We start from the raw sequence: 18,426 nt of genomic DNA, 5'->3' as shown, positions 1-18,426 counted from the left end.
GAATTTACATTTCCTTGAACAAGCAGAAGGCCATTAGGACAAATGTTGCATTGCTGGAAAGACACTGAATCATATTACTGTGATTGATTGTTGTGTGTCTGCTTATCATGTGTTTGCTATTTGTGTCCCCTGAGGCAAAATGTCACAAAATATCCAGAGTTTTGCTGCTCAGACAAAGACAGGGTTGAAGAATTCCTGTCTTTCCTTTTCTGACACCACTGCCGTCTTTCACCGTTGCCGCTCTACGCCCATCGTCAAAGTCAACTACTCAGAAATTAGTTCCCTACTTCTTCTGTGGCTCAAGCTCTGCTTGCTGTGCTCCTCGGTGTTCATCATCCAGAGGTCTGTGGACGTGTTGGGCTAAACTTCTTCCTCTGTCCGTCCTGCCTCCTCGTTAAAACCATCATTGTTCTCTTGGCGTTCCAGGCGAATGCACCTGGTTCCAGGGTTCTGAAGCAGTTTTCTCTCCACAGCCACCAGAGTGCTTGCTCATTGTGGGAACTGTTGTCTATCATTTTGTGAGGTCTTGACCTTCTATGTATATAGGGCACTGAGATAACGTATGTTATGATTTGGCACTATACAAATAAAGTTAACACTTTTCATATACAGTGGGTGAAAAAAGGAAGATGAGCTGTAGTGTTTATTCAAATGATCATTAAGAATTTATTTTATAGTTGTAGCTTTTTTGTATCTTTCATTTGAAATGATAGTGATGAAAAAAATATTCAAAGAATTTGACGATTGTTTTCATTTTTTTCCATTTTATTATTATTTTATTGTTTGCAAGAGCCAACAGTCAAGTGATACAAAATAGTTTGGATGATATGAGTCAATTAAAGTAGAAACATTCAAACAGATAATCTTTAAATCTACTTTAAACATTCCGTCTGTTCTACTGTATGTAAAGGTAATTATTTGTGAATTATTACTTATGAATCATAAGTTTTAAGCTTTATTTGCACATGAATTTCATAAATATCTGTTAGAAATATTGTAACTAATATTGTTATTGCATTATATGCTATTATCATTCACTTTTATTTCATGACATAATGCATATCAAATAACTAAATAATACACTTAACAGCTTAAATTACTATTATTTAATAATAATTGTATAATAAATCATCAGTTAAATCACAAATAAATGATAAATTCAATTTTAATTATAAAAGATCACAGTAAACATTCCTGTTCATGGGTTTCACCTGCAAGACAACTCACACACTGTATTGTGTATTTTACAAAGTCATATTATGTTTAGAACATTTATTACTTTTATAGATGCAAATTCAGACTAAATGATACAAAGCCATGTTTAATTACTCAGTACATTGTATAAAGTTGGAAGCAACTATTCAAACCAATATTTTCTTGTTCAGATTTTTTGCCATGACATGTTTCTTGGTGTTTTTCTCTGGTTTGATCAATATTATGTAGCATTTAGGTGCAAAGATACAAATGAACAAACCAAATGCTGAAGACAAAATTGCAAAGGTTTCCACAGCTACAGTGAACTTTCCAGGAGAGCTGACGTATGCTGGGATGAAGGTGATCCAGACCGCACAGAATATCAACATACTGAATGTGATGAATTTCGCTTCATTGAAGTTGTCAGGTAACTTTCTGGCTAGAAATGCCAGGACCAGACAAATTATTGCGAGGAGCCCGATATATCCCAGCACTGCGTAGAAAGCAGCTTCAGAGCCTGTGTTACACTCCAAAACAATCTTCTTATTGCTGTATCTGAAAACCATGTCTGGGAAAGGGGGATTTAACTTAAGCCACAATATACAAATCAAAATCTGAATGAAAGTGCAGGAGCAAACTATGATTCTTTGCTGCGCAGGACCAAACTTTCCTGCTACCTGGTTGCCAGGAAACGTGGCTTTGAAAGCCATGACGACGACAATTGTTTTTCCTAAGACGCAGGAAATGCAGAGCGCAAACGTCAAGCCGAAAGCTGTGTGGCGGAGCATGCATGTCCAGACCGTGGGCCTGCCGATGAAAGTGAGGGGACAGAGGAAACACAGGAAAAGAGAGAACAGCAGGAAGCAGCTCAGCTCAGCGTTGCTGGCCTTTATCACTGGGGTTTCTCTGTGCTGGATGAAAACCACCAGCGTGGCCACAGACAGGAAGGCTCCCAGCAGGGATACAACCGTGATAGCTATTCCCAATGGCTCGTAATAGGTCAGGAATTCAACTGTTTTGGGAATGCATGTGTCTTTCCTCTCGCTGGACCAGAAGTCCTGTGGACACTGTGTGCAGTCTGCTGCACCTGTTGAGGGGAAGAAGAATTCATGCATCTGTGTTGTGATATTTGCAGAGAATGACATGGTCGCTTAGTGATACATTAAATATTACATTTTAAACTAAGACATTTTTTAAATAAATGCAATTACTGGATTGTGTTTGTGTGTCGGTACCTGTTGAGTTGGCAATAGTCCCATCAGCACAGGGGATACAATCAAAGCAGCAGGAGGGTTTTCCTTTAATTTGAGCTTTCCTTGTTCCCACAGGACAAATATTAGAGCACACTGATGTGGGAACCTGAGGAAAAAAGTGCCAGCCCATTAAAATGATAATCCTTTTATTCAATTATTTTAGAATTTTTTAGATTAAAGTATGAAAAGAAAATCTTCATGATTACCATCTCCCCTATCCTCCACATTATCTCTTCCTCCTGGATGCTGAGCTTATAATCACCATTGGCAGCAGATGCAAAATGACCCACTGTCACATGTTGCACATGGCCGTCTCTCAGCTGCCAGTTGATTATGTCATATGAAGCTGGAGGGTCGCCATTCTCATTGAAGAACACGTCGTCCCCGAACTGATTTCTGAAATATACCCTTTGCAGGTGATCAGTGACCTGAGAAAATCAACAGATTAATGTTAAGACATTTCAAGGTGTCAATAAAAAAAGTAACTTTCACATAGATCAAGTTTATTTGCAGACATTGCAGGTTTCTCACCTGTTTAGGCTGAATTTCTGACACATTCAAACACGGCATCATCGGTTTTCCTCCTGGTTTACCGGCTAGTTGGCAGAACACCAGCTCATGCAGGGCATGAGCAATGGCATAGACTGCTTTATACACATTGTAGGACACTCTGAGCTGTGTGACATCAAAGAACACATGCTGGGAATATAATAATGTCTCATTGCCTGTGCACATTTCATTCGTTGCCTTGGATCCTGTGTGTTCACCGGGTAAAGCGGGTTGACAGCCCACCATAACCTCCCAGAAATTCTTCACGAAGGCTGCACTCGGGTCTACATGAGGGCTGATGCCTGTGAGAAATGGTTTGAGATTCGGGATGGCCATCTTCTGCACCACAAATCCCAGGGCTCCACCGAAAGCTCGGTAGATTTCAGGCGTGGAGGGTCGAGCTGCCGTTATCCAGGCCTCACTAGCAATCCACTGAATTCCAGTGATATTCTGTTTCACTACCTCTTTCATCAAGGGATAGAAGTCCCCCTCAGGAACAAAAGCCAGAATGACTTTAACTGTTGACTGCTTGATCATTTCCACAACATCCAGAATCTTATCCATAGTGTATGTGCGTAGAATTGTCCCGACAAATGCGATACAAACCCCGAGCTTCCTAACCTCCTCAGTGAAAGCCAGGATCCCATTCCGGCCATAGTCATTGTCTGACTGTATGGTGCCAATCCACTGCCAACCAAAACGTTTGACCAGAGCTGCCAAAGCTTTGGCCTGGAAGTAATCGCTGGGGATTGTCCGAAAAAACGTGGGGTATTTAGCTCTGTCACTCAGGCAGGCACATGTCGAGAAGTAACTCACCTGTGAAAATATCACACAAATAAATCTGAAACAACCAAATACTACAAACAAACTATGAGAGCATCAGTCAAAACATAGAATTTCTTACTATTGGCACTTGAAATGGTCCGAGAGTTCCAGCCACAGCTAAGGACTGAGAAGATCCAGACTCTGCTATGAGAGCAGATACAGCCGGGGGACAAGGAGAGGTTGATTTCATCTCCTCGGCTCCACTGGCCAGTGTTAGTGCAGCACGTAACGTGTTTGTGGGAGATGCACAAGAGTTAAGGATCCTGTAGCCAAGAGTGATGTTTGGCAGGAGAGCAGATTGTTTGTTAATTTCTTCAATTGCAAATATCATCACTTGGGTCCATCGGAAAGCTCGCAGGTCAAATCTAAAAAAAAGAAATAGATTTAAAATGAAAGAGCTGCAGCTTTGAATAGTTATAACATCCGATACAACTTACCCAGCACACTTCACTGCAGGTGGCTCCTTTTCAAAAGTATAAGTGCTGCCGATCTCTTTGTTGAAAACTGGGAAAATCCCTCCGATCATTATGTCTCCCTGCTTGAACAAACTTGGCATATCAAACCTGGCAAACAGTTCACAGCCAGACACTCTGTTTAGGTAGAGGGCAACCAAAGACAAGAGAAAAGCTCTCCACATGTTTGCTGCACTTTATTTTATGAGGGGGCAGCTCTTATAACAGCTGTGTTGAATGCAGGTAGATGTGCTCTCTTCATAAAAGGTTGATTTATTTCCCACAGGGCATAGCGATCTTAGATTGGTAAGTTTGATACAGCATGGAAAGAGGATGTGTGTGTATGCAAATATACACACAATCCTCCACATCCTGTCTAATTTAGCCAAACCAGTTACGTACATATCACAGTGTTCATACCAGCTACATAATGAGTTTAGTACAAACATACTTTGTCATTGATTCTTATAATAAAGTACTAAATAATAATAATCATTATTATTATAGAGGACAAATAAAAACAAGGATACAAAAAATAAAAAACAAGACACATATTAAAACACAATTCATGTCATTCAAAAAAATGACAAAATCAAAGTGTATAATTTAAGACTAATAAAATACTGAGTGTATACACAAATATGTGATTGCTTGTTTCCAGTTTTACTTTCTTATCATTTGTCTGTGCTATAATGGTTATGTTAGACAACAATAATAATAAATTACAAATATTTTTTTAATCATGTTAGCATGTTAGCATGTTCCATGGTATAATCAAGGGGTGCATATGTAATGACTAATCACATATACCCAGAAACAGTAGTTGAGTTTGTGATGCTGCTAAGTTTGTTAATGCCTACTCTGCCCAGGCGCTAATGTTTTCATCTGTGTTCTTTTGTCTTCACGATGGTAACTATAAAATGTGGTTGAAGAAGAACCCATTAAATTATAGTACCGGATCCAGGAATTTGGCTTCACTTTCTTTAACATTGCGAGTCAGGGCATCGCTCAACGTTTTTGTTGATTAGTCAGAGAATATTTTTAACGGATCTTGATAAGAAAAATCTAGCACGTCTAAGAAACTGATATTTGAGTGTGACATTTGACTGTTGGGCCTTGGTGGAAGTATGTGGTCTACTGAGTGCAGTTGTAGTTGTTTATAGTGGAACCTGTTTCTTGACCTTACACTATTTGACTATTTCACTGCACTTATAGTTGAATAAACTATATAGGTGTACATATTTCTGTTGAATGTGTTTAAATTCAATAATACAATTTTACATTCAAAATCAATATAATGAAATCTCACATACTGCTTACACTGCTCAAATGAGTTTATAAATAAAAATGAGGAAGACTTGATTTGGTTCATTTACTTTATTCAGCACATCACAAGTTATAATTTACTACAACATCTGTCAGGCGCAGTGAAACTAATGTTTGTGCAGTTAACTCAACATTTGTTTTGGAGCACACTTTTAAAACTACAGCTCAAAGTGTTCTTGGTTGTATTTTTCCCATCAAATGTTTTTTGGAGTTTTGTTCTGGCCTGAATATGATAATGTAGCATTTTGGAACAAAAATGCATGTCAGCAAGCCAAAGCTGGAGGCCAGGATAGCAAATATCTCCACAGCCACAGTGAACTTCCCAGGAGAGCTGACATATGCCGGGATGAATGTGATCCAGACGGCACAGAATATCAGCATGCTGAAGGTGATCAGTTTGGCCTCATTAAAGCTGTCTGGCAGCTTCCTGGCAAAAAAAGCAAGAATGAAACACAAGAGAGCAAGAAGTCCGATGTAGCCCAGCACAGCCCAGAACCCAACAGCTGACCCCAGAGCACACTCTAAGATGATCTTTTCTTTATAGTATTTCATGTTCATCTTTGGGAACGGAGGGTTGGTTGTGAGCCAGAGTACACAAATGACAACCTGAACCAGGGTCAAAGTCAGAACACTGATCCTCTGTTGTGTAGGACCAAACCATTTCATCACATTTCTGCCTGGAAGTGTCGCCCTGAAGGCCATTAACACCACTATAGTTTTTCCCAGGACACAAGAGATGCAGAGGACGAAGGTGATTCCGAACGCAGTGTGCCGCAGCATGCAGGACCACTCAGAGGGCCGGCCGATGAAGGTCAGGGAGCACAGGAAACAGAGTTTTAGAGAGAAGAGCAGCAGGAAGCTCAGCTCAGAGTTGTTGGCTTTAACAATGGGAGTCTCTTTGTGAGTCAAAAAAATTATTGATGTCAGCAGAGATAAAAATACGCCAACACAACTAAATCCAGTTAAAAGTGCCCCCATGATCTCTTTGTAGGAGAGGTACTCAGTCGGCTTTGGGAGACACTGGTCTTTCATTTCATTTGGCCAAAATTCAGGTGGACATATCAGACAGTCTGGAGAATCTAAGAGTGGAGATAGAGAGAGATATTTAGAATCACACATCTTTCGCAAACATGAATGAATTAATTTGACAAATCCTGACTCACTTGTCTCATTACTAATTGTTCCCTCGGGGCACTCAAAGCAGTCGAAGCAGCACACAGGTTTACGCTTGTTTATTGCCTTTCGAGTCCCTGGGGGACAAGGCTCTCTGCAAACAGACCTCGGCACCTGATTAGAGAAAACACATGTGAAAATTCATAAATGCATTGTATGAAAAGACTGATAATCAGCTGAGACAGAGTAGACAGATCACTTCACCTCAATACTGTTTCCTCCCCAAACTATCCTGGTGTTGTCTTTTAGTTGGAATTTTTCCCCCTCTGGAAGAGATGTGTCATATTGACCAATGTTTACAATCTCAACAGAGCCATCGTCTTTTATTTGCCAGTTAACTAAGTCATACTGGGCAACTGAGTCACCGTTTTCATCAAAGAAAACCTTGGCCCCACTCTGTGTCGTGAAGTTCACATACTTAATGTGCTCCAACACCTGTAGGAGGACAATCAGGTCATTTCAGCATATTTGCTGTATATAACTTGAAAGCAAAAGAGAAACCAATAAGATTGGTAGCAAATATTCAAATGTAAAAGATTTTGCATTAACATCCAAGAAAGGAAAAAATTAATATTAAGTATCTTATGTCCGAGTAAATATACCAGAACTTACTAATTTAGGCCGAACTTCGTCTTTGGTCACGCAGGACTTTCCAGAGGTGGGATTTGAGCCATTGTGACATTGCAGTAGTGCGTGAATAGCATATGCCACCAAGTACACAGCTTTGTACACATTATTCTCGGCCCTAAAATGTGTCACGTCTGTGTAGTCACTGGAGACTGTGCTGAGGTCTTCTGTGCCAGTACACATAGCAGAAGTGTTTGATGGAGAAAAGCTACAGTCAAAGAACGACTCCCAGAAATCTTTAACTATAGCACTCTGTGGTTTGTCAGAGGGTTTCAAGCTGAGTAAGAATTCACCAAGACCTGGTATGGAGGCCTGAGGGAGGGCAAAGCCCAGTGCCCCCTGCAAAAGGTTCTTTCTCTTGTCAGAAGCCAGGTCTGCTTGAGTGACCCAAGCCTCACTGCCAACCCATTGCTTTCCAGTGATGTTATACGTCTCTATTTTTGACAAGAACGATTTTGTGTAAAATAAGGACAAAAACAAGAGGACCACCTTGGAAGAGGACTCTCTCAGAGTCTCCGCAATAGCAAGAAACTTTTTTTCATCAGTATTTGAGTGAGGCAACCGGTATTCAACACATATGCCCTCTTTTTCTGCTTCTTTCACAAATTCCGTTGTACCTTCGTCTGAGTACAAGCCCTCAGAATAAATAATCCCCACCCAGCGCCAGTCAAAGAATTTCATGAGCTGCACCAGACCGATGACTTGGAAGCGGTCACTTGGCACAGTTCTGAAGAATGTGGGAAACCGCCTTTTGTCACTCAAACAAGCACAAGTGGAGAGATGGCTCACCTTCAAAGAAAGAAAACATGTTAAACACAAGGCAGTATATACTTTCTTCAAAGATGAAACAAATAAATCTCAGTTGTTTCCAATCATTCGTCTCACCTGTGGAATAGACAGCTGGCTGAGTATGATGTTTATGTCTTCACTCACTCCGGAGGATGAATGGCCCAGGAGAGCCTGTATCTGATCAGCGCAGCCCTTTGAGTCCTCTCCATTTACGGCTTCTACTGCTGCTCGAATCAGGTTTTCACTCCCACAGCCATTGTACAGCCTGTAGCCCAGACTGAGTCCAGGCAGGAGCTTAGTATCTCTGTTGATCTCCTCCACTGTAAACATCACTATCCTGGCAAACTTCAGTTCCCTGTCATTCAACCTACAAACAGTGTTTGCTTGTTACTAATAAATGACATTAGAGATGATTACATTCCCACATAAGACATGTTACATCCTGATTACATATCATACACAGGTTTTACCATATATTCACTTACTTTTCGCAGTATGCATAAGGCAATGCCTGGTAGCCATTGTCAATCAACTTGCGTCTACTAGACAAAGAGAAAACTCCTCCGATAATGAGATCACCATCTTTAGAAAATTCCTTGAACCCTGTTTGTCCTATCACTTTGCAAGTTTGTTTTTCTGACTTTATCCCTGCCAGCAGAGTGAAGAAGATACAAGTGAACCAACCCATCACGAGTCTCCCTACCCTTCACCGAGGCAACTCTGACCGGGGAACTGACCTTTATAGTAGTTTTTTGTACCATGGGAGAAGCCTCGACAGCCAATGTGAACATACTCCCAATTCCCATAAGATTATTCTTAATGCATTACTGCACTTCTAAGTAACCCAGCCTGATGACTGACTTGTAGAACACAGAACTGATTCACCTATTCTAAAATATTAAATACATTGTGTAATAATAGGAATAAATAATATGGTATAGCATATTATTATATTCATACGACAAACTGTTTGGAGATGTGTATTCACCAGCTGAATGTGGTGAATGTTGAGCACTTAGTTAGAGCTTTGCTGATTATTTTTGTTTGGTTGAATTTCCTATTGTGACCCGTTTTTCAAAACTTGGACGAACTCTCAACACTAAGTCCGCTGTGTGGAGAACCCCCCCCCCCCCAATCTGTCGCTCTTCACACTAACTGAACATCGCGTGTATTGTGTTGTTAATCAATAATGTCCTATCATGGATCCGGATCGTTTAACCCTGATGTCCTGGCTGTGTGGGTCATGTCTCATGTCGTCTGTGGCAGTTGAACTACGAACATATTAAAATACATTTTATGACAATAATGAGTGACAAATAATATTGAAAATGTTTAATCTTTTTCAGTGACCCCCCAGAATTTTGCTGTTGAGGCTTTCAGGGGATCTATAGTGTCAATCAAGTGGTCTCCAACCCCCCAAGATGACTGGTAGTTTGCACCCAGTGTCCCATTCTTGTAAAAGTGATATCTCTAGAACACCTTTCTGGGAAATTTGTGCAAATTTGATACAAACATTCACAAAGATGAACTGATTAGAGTTTAGTGGTCAAAGGTTCAAGTTTCCTCACATCTGGCACAGACATTTACACTAGACTCAAGGATTAACTGATCAGATGTGAGTGGTCAAAGGTCAAGGTGTCTTTTCTTGGCTTCTTGAACCTGATATGTCAAGTCACACATGTCTCTTTCCTTTTTCCTACAGCTTTATTTTTATATATCTATATATATTAAACATTTCTGAGAAACAAAAGTGACAAGTGTCATCAAATTACCAGCAACCATTCATGATAGGTCCAACAAAAAAGCACCAGGAACCTGTCCTTTGCATTGCAAGTGGTGGATTATCAACACAGCACAGGGAGTGTGAGTTCTTGTCACATTACACGTTACACATTAGTACACTTTGACAAGAGAGGGGCACACATGAACACACATCATCAACAGCCATGTACAAGTGTTTTAGATATATTTTATATGTATTCTATACTTTGATCCAAAAAAACTGGGTTATTAACGCTGGGAGCTAGATATTACAAGAAAACATAAATTAGGGGAAATTACATTGAATTATTAACTTTTATTAACTTTTTTATTTTTTTCAATCCACATTTTTGAATCAAATTGCAATGTCATTAATGGTGAAAATACATGCTTGAAAATATCAAATTTTAATGAATTTTAAATGAACCTGCGTATCTTAACAACCAGTACATACTTTGTTGGTATCCTTGAATTTTGAAGACGGGTAACCAGTTGCACATGTAAGAGTAAACTCAAAAAATTCACTTTCATCAGGATGAATTGTAGCAGACTGAGAAGTGAAACAGACATGCAGTACAAAGTGGCCAGCAGCTCTAACAAAGCCCAGGAACTCAGTGTTGATCCTACGTTGCCCTCAACAAGTGTGTCTTCCATCCAGTGTTTCACATTCAGCAGACGAAGGCTGCAGGTCAACCAGAGGAACAGAACAGTGAGAGGCAGAGCTCCGAAATGCTGCTGTGTCGGACATAGCAGTTTCATGACAGCCCTGTAGGTGAGTAACACATGCACAGCTCTCCCCAAAGCACAAGAGAGGTAGACGGCGACAGAGACCCCCACAGTGATGCTGGACCACACAGAGGGCTGCTGGATGGTGAAGGAGTGCAGTGTGAGGCTTAAGAGCATCGCCATTGTGGAGTTACTGTCATTAACAGCACTGATGCTGCTGGGTGACAGTTTCATTCTTCTTATGTACGTTCCAAGAAGTAACACGGCGGCCAGAAAAAAATGTCCAACCCATCTGCTGGTGACAGGCTGCCCACTCTCCACCCTTCCTGTGCACACAATGAATTTGATGCCATCGTCAGAAAATGTTTTACAGCTAATGATGAAAAAGATTAAGGAATATATAAATATGCTCTTTTGTCATGAAGGAAGGACTCGTTTTTGTATATTACCTGCTTCACTTGGAAAGACTTCTCTATCACATTGTTTTGCACAGAACATTTGCAGCATCTGTTGATACAAGGCAAAAAAAAAAAAACATTCACAGTCAAACATTTTCAGGCTTGGCTGAGGTGCCGGAGCTGTAAGAAATCTAGCTGAACATCTGCGCACTGAAATCTGTGCAAATATCTTGCATAAATTAATTTGCTTTCTTCTTGAAGGCCTGAAAAGGTTTTTAAATGGCTGCTGCAGTATATGAGGCCTTCAAACACCACTCGATTCATCCGAATTTTTATAATTTCAAGGTTTTGGTATATGGATGCTTTTCCTGCAACTTAGCATCTGTTGATCCAAATTGTTACAGCACACTGTAATCACTGATTTATTACACACAACACAATAAAATACTTCTGTGCAACCTCCTGCATATTTTAACATAGTGATAATATCAGTTACATATCTTGACAACATGCATCCCTGTTAATGAAATAACCTTCTTTTATGAGCTTGATTACAACTAATACATACCTGGCATGGTTTAAATATATCTGGTTTTACAGATGACTATAATAATGTTTAAACCTGTAAACAGCAGATCCTGACATCAGGCCTTTTTGACTCTTCAGAGGACATCATGCTCACCTGGTTCGGGATGAAGATAAATCCAGGTTCAAGTTCTCTGCACAAAATAACCTGCTGATTTCTGAACTTAAAGTTGCATGATTTACAGATGCAGATGCAATCCATTGTTTTCCAGGGGTTCTCCAGAAAGAGGGTAGTGATGTGTGAGCAGTGTGCTGCAGATTTCAGGACAGATGGAGGAAAGATACCTCTATAACTCAAATCTGTGCACTGATTATCAATCTTTACCTATGAAGGAATTTTCAGACAAAACACAGAAGCTTATTTACACATTTTTAATAAATTGGAAAGAGGAGAAATTCTGATAACGTGAGTTTCATTACTGTAAAACTCTGGCGCTCACCTCGACTGTATGTAAAACACAGCTGGTTTTTGACTGGAAATACACCAGCAGCTGCTGCTGTTTGCAGACACGCCTGTTTCGCTTCTCTCCATTCACAGTTTCCTTCACTCTTTTCACATAACCATTAAAGAACATGAGGTTCACTGTTAGACCAGGAAATAAACAGCACCCCTCTGTGATCCTGTGCTGTGTGAAGATCCTCTCAGGGGCTGCTCTCACATCAGGAAAACTAAACAGACGAATAAAAAAGACAAATTCCAGTTCATGATTTCATTGTGCAGCAAAATGTCACACATTCATAACACGTTATTACTGTCTTGCATTGCATTATTTTCTCTAGGGCTCGCCATCATTAGCCACATGAGCTAAAAAAAACCTGAATTCAACAATGCAGCATAAAAAAGCATAATAAACTGATTGTCTCTAATTAGTTCAAATTGCTTTAAATTGTAATTGACCCATAAAAGCTCCTCTAGAGATTGTCTAATTGTCTTTTGAGGCATGTTCATGACGCCCGTAATTCAGGCTGGTTCCTCACAGAGGAATCATTAAACTACAGGCTAATTGCTGATTCATCTGTGGGAACCACTCCAGGGTTTTTTATGTGCTTGACGAGAAAAGACAGAAAATTAAACAAGTCAACAAGCAAGAGACAGGATGGAGGAAATGGACAAAACATTGGCAGGTTAAGTCATTTACCACAATATACTCACCCCTCACATTTCACTGTCAGTTGTGTTGTGTCATGAGTAACAGCATTTTGAGACGATGCGTTAGAGCTGCAGCCGTCATCACTCCCAAACCGAGTGAGCTCAGCACACTGGTCCAGGTTGAGCCATGAGCCAGACGACACCATCCCAGTGAACAGTGTTAAGAGGACAAACGTGACTGTTGTCATCTCAGAGCCTCGCCTTCGGCACCGTCACGTTTGCTCAAAGGACATGTTTTATAGCTTCCTCTCTGCTAACCAGTGGTAGGAGGCAACTTATTGGGCCACTCTCAGAGGAACATGCAAATTTTTGTTTTTGTGTAGGACCTGAGTGACAAATGAATCTGTTGAGAATACACATGAGCCTGGTTTCCAAATTATGGTCAGTTTGGCTGTTGACAGCAAATAAATGAAGGCCGTACAGTTCATACTGATTCCTGTGCATGTGTTTGCAAACATGTTGTTCAGTGCATACAGTATTATCATTGCGTCTTAAAGAAATCATGTTATCAACAGTTGTGTGAGGCATATACATAAAATATTAATACTGCATTTATTTCTAATAGGTACTGTACTATAGACTGGGTAAGGCCTTCATTCTGCTCCATGTTGACACGATTACATCACATCATCTGCACATTCATGCTGCTCCTCCTCCTATCAACACGGTGTTTGCACCCACAGATCTGCATGTTTTTTGTTTTTCACACCATTCTATGTTAAATCTACAGAGACAGTTTTGTGTGACAATCCCAGGAGGTCTGGAGTCTCACAATTTCTCATACCAGGACAATAAGGCCTGGATCAAAGTCACTGAGATCACATTTTTTGTCCCTTCTGATCATTACGAGAAGGTCCAGACCTGAATCTGCATGATGTTAATGATATGCACTGCTGCCATATGAATTGTTGAGTGAATAATTCAATGGAGCTGTATGGTTTATGCAACAATATATTCTTGGCATTGGTCTGATTATGAATATATCTACTAACAAATGAAGGCAAAGTTGCAAAATGATTCAGTGTCCTGGGTAACAAGTATGGCAGCAGAAATCCTGTCTGTCAAAAGACACAGAAAACAAGATTCAACAAGACATTGATTCAAGATTTTATTCAAAAACCAAGACTAATATGAAATGTTGATGTGAAAAAGTCAATTTAGAGGTAAAATTGTTGTTCATCTGAAAAAACAATTTAATAATAAAGAGGGAATCTGCTTATGATTTCTTTGATATAAAACACAAAATAGTATAACATGTCAAAAATGATTATTGGTTATCTACCGTTGTTGATTATTTACTGCATACTGTTTTACATTTTGAATATAAGCATTCAAGATTCAAGAGACTCAAGAGGATTTATTGTCATTCCAAAACATGAGGTACATGAGAGGGAACAAAAGGTAAGTACTGAAGAACAAAAGTACTGAAGCAGCAATGAAATAGAACACAAGACTCTAAAAACTAATCAGAAGCAGCAAACATTTACAATTAAATAAAACAATACAAAAATATATGATCTGAAACAAAACATGGACAAAAACAATGCAAATTAAAAAGGTGCAAATGAGTATTGATATGCAAGTATAAGATACCAGTATGTGGAGAGGAACATGTTCTGAACAAATGTAAATTTTATTGTAATTTTACAACTTTAATCGACACAAAGGTACTCAGTAATATTATGAACATGAGAAACTGTTGAAAAATAAGGTTTAAAATCAATATTGAATATCTTTTGTTTTTCCCATCAAATGCTTTTTGGTATTTTGTTCTGGTCTCAGTAAAATAACATAACATTTGGGGATAAAAATGCAGAAAAGCATTCCATAACTTGAAGCCAGGATGGCAAATATCTCCACAGCCACAGTGAACTTCCCAGGAGAGCTGACATATGCGGGAATAAATGTGATCCAGACTGCACAGAATATCAACATGCTGAAGGTGATCAGTTTAGCCTCGTTGAAATTATCAGGAAGTTTTCGAGCCAAAAAAGCAAGAACGAAACACAACATGGCTAAGAGTCCGATGTATCCTAACACAGCCCAGAAGCCGACAGCTGATCCCAGCGCACACTCAAGTATGATCTTCTCCTTATAGTGGTTCATGTTTTTGTTGGGAAACGGTGGATTGATTGTCAGCCAAAGAATGCAAATTAAAACCTGTATGAGAGTGAATGACAGAACACTGATCCTCTGCTGTGCAGGACCAAACCATTTCATCGCATTACTGCCTGGAAGTGTCGCCCTGAAGGCCATTAACACCACTATAGTTTTCCCAAGGACACAAGAGATGCAGAGGACGAAGGTGATGCCGAACGCAGTGTGTCTCAGCATGCAGGACCACTCAGAGGGCCGGCCGATGAAGGTCAGGGAACACAGGAAGCACAGAGTCAAGGAGAAGAGCAGCAGGAAGCTCAGCTCGGAGTTGTTGGCCCTGACAATGGGAGTTTCCCGGAAGTGAAAGAACACCAATGCAATCACAACAGTCAGAACTGCTCCCAGCAAACAAATGAATGTTAAAATGATCCCCATGAACTCCGCATAGGACAGAAATTCAATTTCCTTCAAGATGCATGTGTCTCCTCTGGTGTTTGGCCAGTAATCAATGGGACATCTGAAACACTCCACAGAGTCTGTTTTTGAAAGAGACAAAGAAGCTGGTTAGATCAAAAGCAAACTTGAGTATTTAGTCAATGTGTGAAAATTAATTTATTTCTCTTAAACCTTTAACTTTGCTGATTTCTCCTTCTGCGCACGGTACACAGTCATAGCAGCAGACAGGTTTTCCTTTCTGCAGGGCTTTGCGTTTTCCTGGGGGACAGCTCTCACTGCACACGGACACAGGCACCTGCTGCAAATGTTGGGGAGTTTGCATGTGACCCATACACTGCACATTTTATCTGTGTTTGTATCTCAGTTGATTCGATTAAATTATGAAATGTTGTGGAGCAGGACATTTTGACTGACAACCCAGAAATGTGAGAACAAAGCAATATGAATTTGTACCGTATAACTTCCTCCACCCCAAACTATCTTCATGCCGTTCATGATAAACTGACGCTCGCCGGGCAGAATGGCGTCAAAAACACCGACTGTGGAAACGTGTGCGGTCGCTGAAGTGACGCGCTGCAAATTTATGAGTTCATATCTGGCTGGTGAATCTCCATTCTGGTCGAAAGTCACTCTCTCCCCCTGACTTGTTGTGAAGTTGATATTCTGTAAATAATGAAGCACCTGTCAAGACAAGGGAGGAGAGACTGAGATTAAATTTCTCTTGTTCTCTGTATAATTTGATTGTTATGTAAACGTTGGCAGAGAGAGTGAATGTGTTGATGAAGTTGTTTTTCTATTTGCATGTGTTCTTTTAATATGCAGTGGCTCTCGCCACTCACCTGCCATGGTTCAATGTGTTTGGGATCGGCACAGCTGCCATTATAGGAAGGGTCCATCTTCTCTTCACACGTGACCAGGTTATGCAGAGCATGAGCAGCTGCATAAACCGACTTGTACACATTGTTTGTGAATCTCAGCTCTGAAACATCTGTAAAATATGTTTCAACATTCTGCAGGCTCTCTGAGCCGCTGCACAGCTTCTTTTGTGTGTTTGTGTTGTTACCCAGAGAGCAGTCAAACGTTTCTTCCCAGAAGTCTCTGACAAACTGGCTGTTGGGGAACTGTGAGGGACGGAGCCGCCTCAGGTGCTCCTCCAGCCCCGGGATCTGAGCTCGGCTGACGACGAAGCCCAGGGAGCCCTCTAGGATGCTGTGTCCCTCACTGTCAGCCAGAGAGTTATCTGTGATCCAGGCGTCGCTGCCGACAAACTGCAGCCCTGTGATGTTCTGCTTGTACAACTCTGCTGCCAACACTTTAACCTCTCTGTGCGACATGAAGGCCACAATGACTTTGGAGGTGGAGTGCTTCACAGTTTCAACCACTTTCGTCAACTCGCGGAGAGAACCTGTCTGCTCAAAGGCCTGGTAATACTCAATGCACACCCCCTCTTCCTGCGCAGCGTGTATGAATGAAGTGATCCCGTTGATGCCGTAGTCATTTTTATTACTTATCGCCCCCACCCAGGTCCAGCCGAAGAACTTGACCAGCTTTGCTAACGCTCGGCTCTGGTGGAGATCGCTGGGAATGGTTCGGAAGAAGGATGGAAACTCCTCTCTGTTGCTCAGACACACACAGGTTGCAAAGTGGCTTATCTGTTACAAAATAAATTTAAAAAAAACTTCACTATACATGTCATATACCACATATGAAGAAAGCATCTCTATTATTCAAAATGTAGAGTTAGACGTTTCCACAACCATTTGACAGTGATTCAAAGATTAATGATTTTACAGAGACTCAAGGAATAAAGGTCAATCTTTACCACTGGTATGTGAAATCGTCCTATAACCCGAGCGAATCCCATGGTGGGTGCAGACGCAGAGTGTCCTAGTACAACCAGGGCAGTGTCAGCCTTGGTACAGTTCCTCTCGTCTATGATCTCTCTGTGCCCGTTGGTTAAATCTATAGCAGCCTTGATGATGTTTGTCATCCCACAGGAATTATATATCTTGTAGCCCAGTGTATGGTTTGGGAGAATAGCAGGATTTTGATTTATTTCCTCGATTGCAAAGATCATAGTCTGGGCAAATTTGAATTCTCTTACATTGATGCTAGGAAAAAAAAAGTATTTAGAATGATTTAAGCAAGAAAGCACATCAGAGAACAATATCAAACTTCAAACACAAAAACACATACTTACTTCAGGCACTTTGGAGGAGGGGGTGAGGTGTGAAATGTGGGCACACTGCCCCTGTAGCCAGTGCGGAAGGTGAAAATGCCACCTAATGTGAAGTCTCCAGCCTTGGTAAGCTCAGGGGGTTGCACAGTCCCCTGCAGCCGGCACAGAGGATTCCCCCCCTTGATCAGAAAAACCAGGAGGATGAGCTTCAGCAGAGGCATGGCTTCCCTCTGCAGGCTGGCTTCTTCAGCACTGTCCCCCACTGCACCCTTTATACCCTGCATATGCATGATCAAATTCATATCCATGCAGAGATCTGAGTGGAAAGGCCCCCTGGGAAAAGACGGATGTGGTATGTACAGTAATAGAGTATCATGTAGTAGGTATGCGCTCAAATATATACTGTTTACTTTTGCTTTTACTATGGAAGTAGCTTCAGGCCGCATCTCAAATCTGAGCAAATCTTCAGGTCTTAACATAGTTATTTAATGAACCCCATGAAACAACAGTAGTCAATTAACAGCAATGTTGGTTATATGTATTGGTATATATAATTGGGTAAATAAAACAGATTTATTAACTCTGTCAATTATGTTTTCCCACCAGTCTATTTGTTCATGGGTTGATTTGTGTGATTGTGAACAGGTTTACAAAAAACAACTAAACAGAATTCCTCAAAGCTTAGTGGAAAAATATGTTATGAGTCAGAGAAGAAACAATTATACATTATTTTGTGTGGATGTAGATCAAGGGGCGGATCTAGGATTTTTTAAATATATTTAATATTTCAAGAACAGTTTTAAAAAATATTTTCACTGTTTACAGGATAATTCCTGATCTTGATGAAAGAAATCCGACAAATGTAGGGAGTGGACAGTTTGAGTGT

General features: G+C 40.5%; 3 protein-coding genes across 3 annotated transcripts; all 3 read right to left on the bottom strand.

Moving 5' to 3' along the window:
- Positions 1 to 1,212: 1,212 nt before the first annotated feature.
- LOC109630065 (extracellular calcium-sensing receptor-like) lies at positions 1,213 to 4,176 on the bottom strand. The gene is made up of 5 exons (XM_020088075.2): positions 3,901 to 4,176; positions 2,979 to 3,812; positions 2,654 to 2,875; positions 2,430 to 2,553; positions 1,213 to 2,281 (listed from the first exon to the last, which is right to left on the bottom strand). Exons 1-5 carry the CDS (start codon positions 4,150 to 4,152, stop codon positions 1,362 to 1,364), a joined length of 2,352 nt encoding a protein of 783 aa, XP_019943634.2. The 5' UTR covers positions 4,153 to 4,176; the 3' UTR covers positions 1,213 to 1,361.
- Positions 4,177 to 5,649: 1,473 nt separating this feature from the next.
- LOC109630066 (extracellular calcium-sensing receptor-like) lies at positions 5,650 to 8,876 on the bottom strand. Its single transcript, XM_020088076.2, has 6 exons — positions 8,674 to 8,876; positions 8,285 to 8,555; positions 7,385 to 8,188; positions 6,977 to 7,207; positions 6,763 to 6,886; positions 5,650 to 6,678 (listed from the first exon to the last, which is right to left on the bottom strand). The coding sequence occupies exons 1-6, from the start codon at positions 8,874 to 8,876 to the stop codon at positions 5,765 to 5,767; spliced, it is 2,547 nt and encodes an 848-aa protein (XP_019943635.2). The 3' UTR covers positions 5,650 to 5,764.
- A 5,333-nt stretch (positions 8,877 to 14,209) lies between these two features.
- On the bottom strand, positions 14,210 to 17,762 carry LOC109630107 (extracellular calcium-sensing receptor-like). Its single transcript, XM_069534480.1, has 6 exons — positions 17,562 to 17,762; positions 17,184 to 17,472; positions 16,201 to 17,013; positions 15,815 to 16,042; positions 15,533 to 15,659; positions 14,210 to 15,441 (listed from the first exon to the last, which is right to left on the bottom strand). The coding sequence occupies exons 1-6, from the start codon at positions 17,759 to 17,761 to the stop codon at positions 14,528 to 14,530; spliced, it is 2,571 nt and encodes an 856-aa protein (XP_069390581.1). The 5' UTR covers position 17,762; the 3' UTR covers positions 14,210 to 14,527.
- Between the last annotated feature and the right edge of the window lie 664 nt (positions 17,763 to 18,426).

This window comes from Paralichthys olivaceus, chromosome 11 (assembly GCF_024713975.1).
Source record: "Paralichthys olivaceus isolate ysfri-2021 chromosome 11, ASM2471397v2, whole genome shotgun sequence".
Lineage (NCBI taxonomy): Eukaryota > Metazoa > Chordata > Actinopteri > Pleuronectiformes > Paralichthyidae > Paralichthys > Paralichthys olivaceus.
The sequence above is the reverse complement of the archived record's forward strand: the minus strand, read 5'-3'. Positions and strand labels throughout refer to the sequence as shown.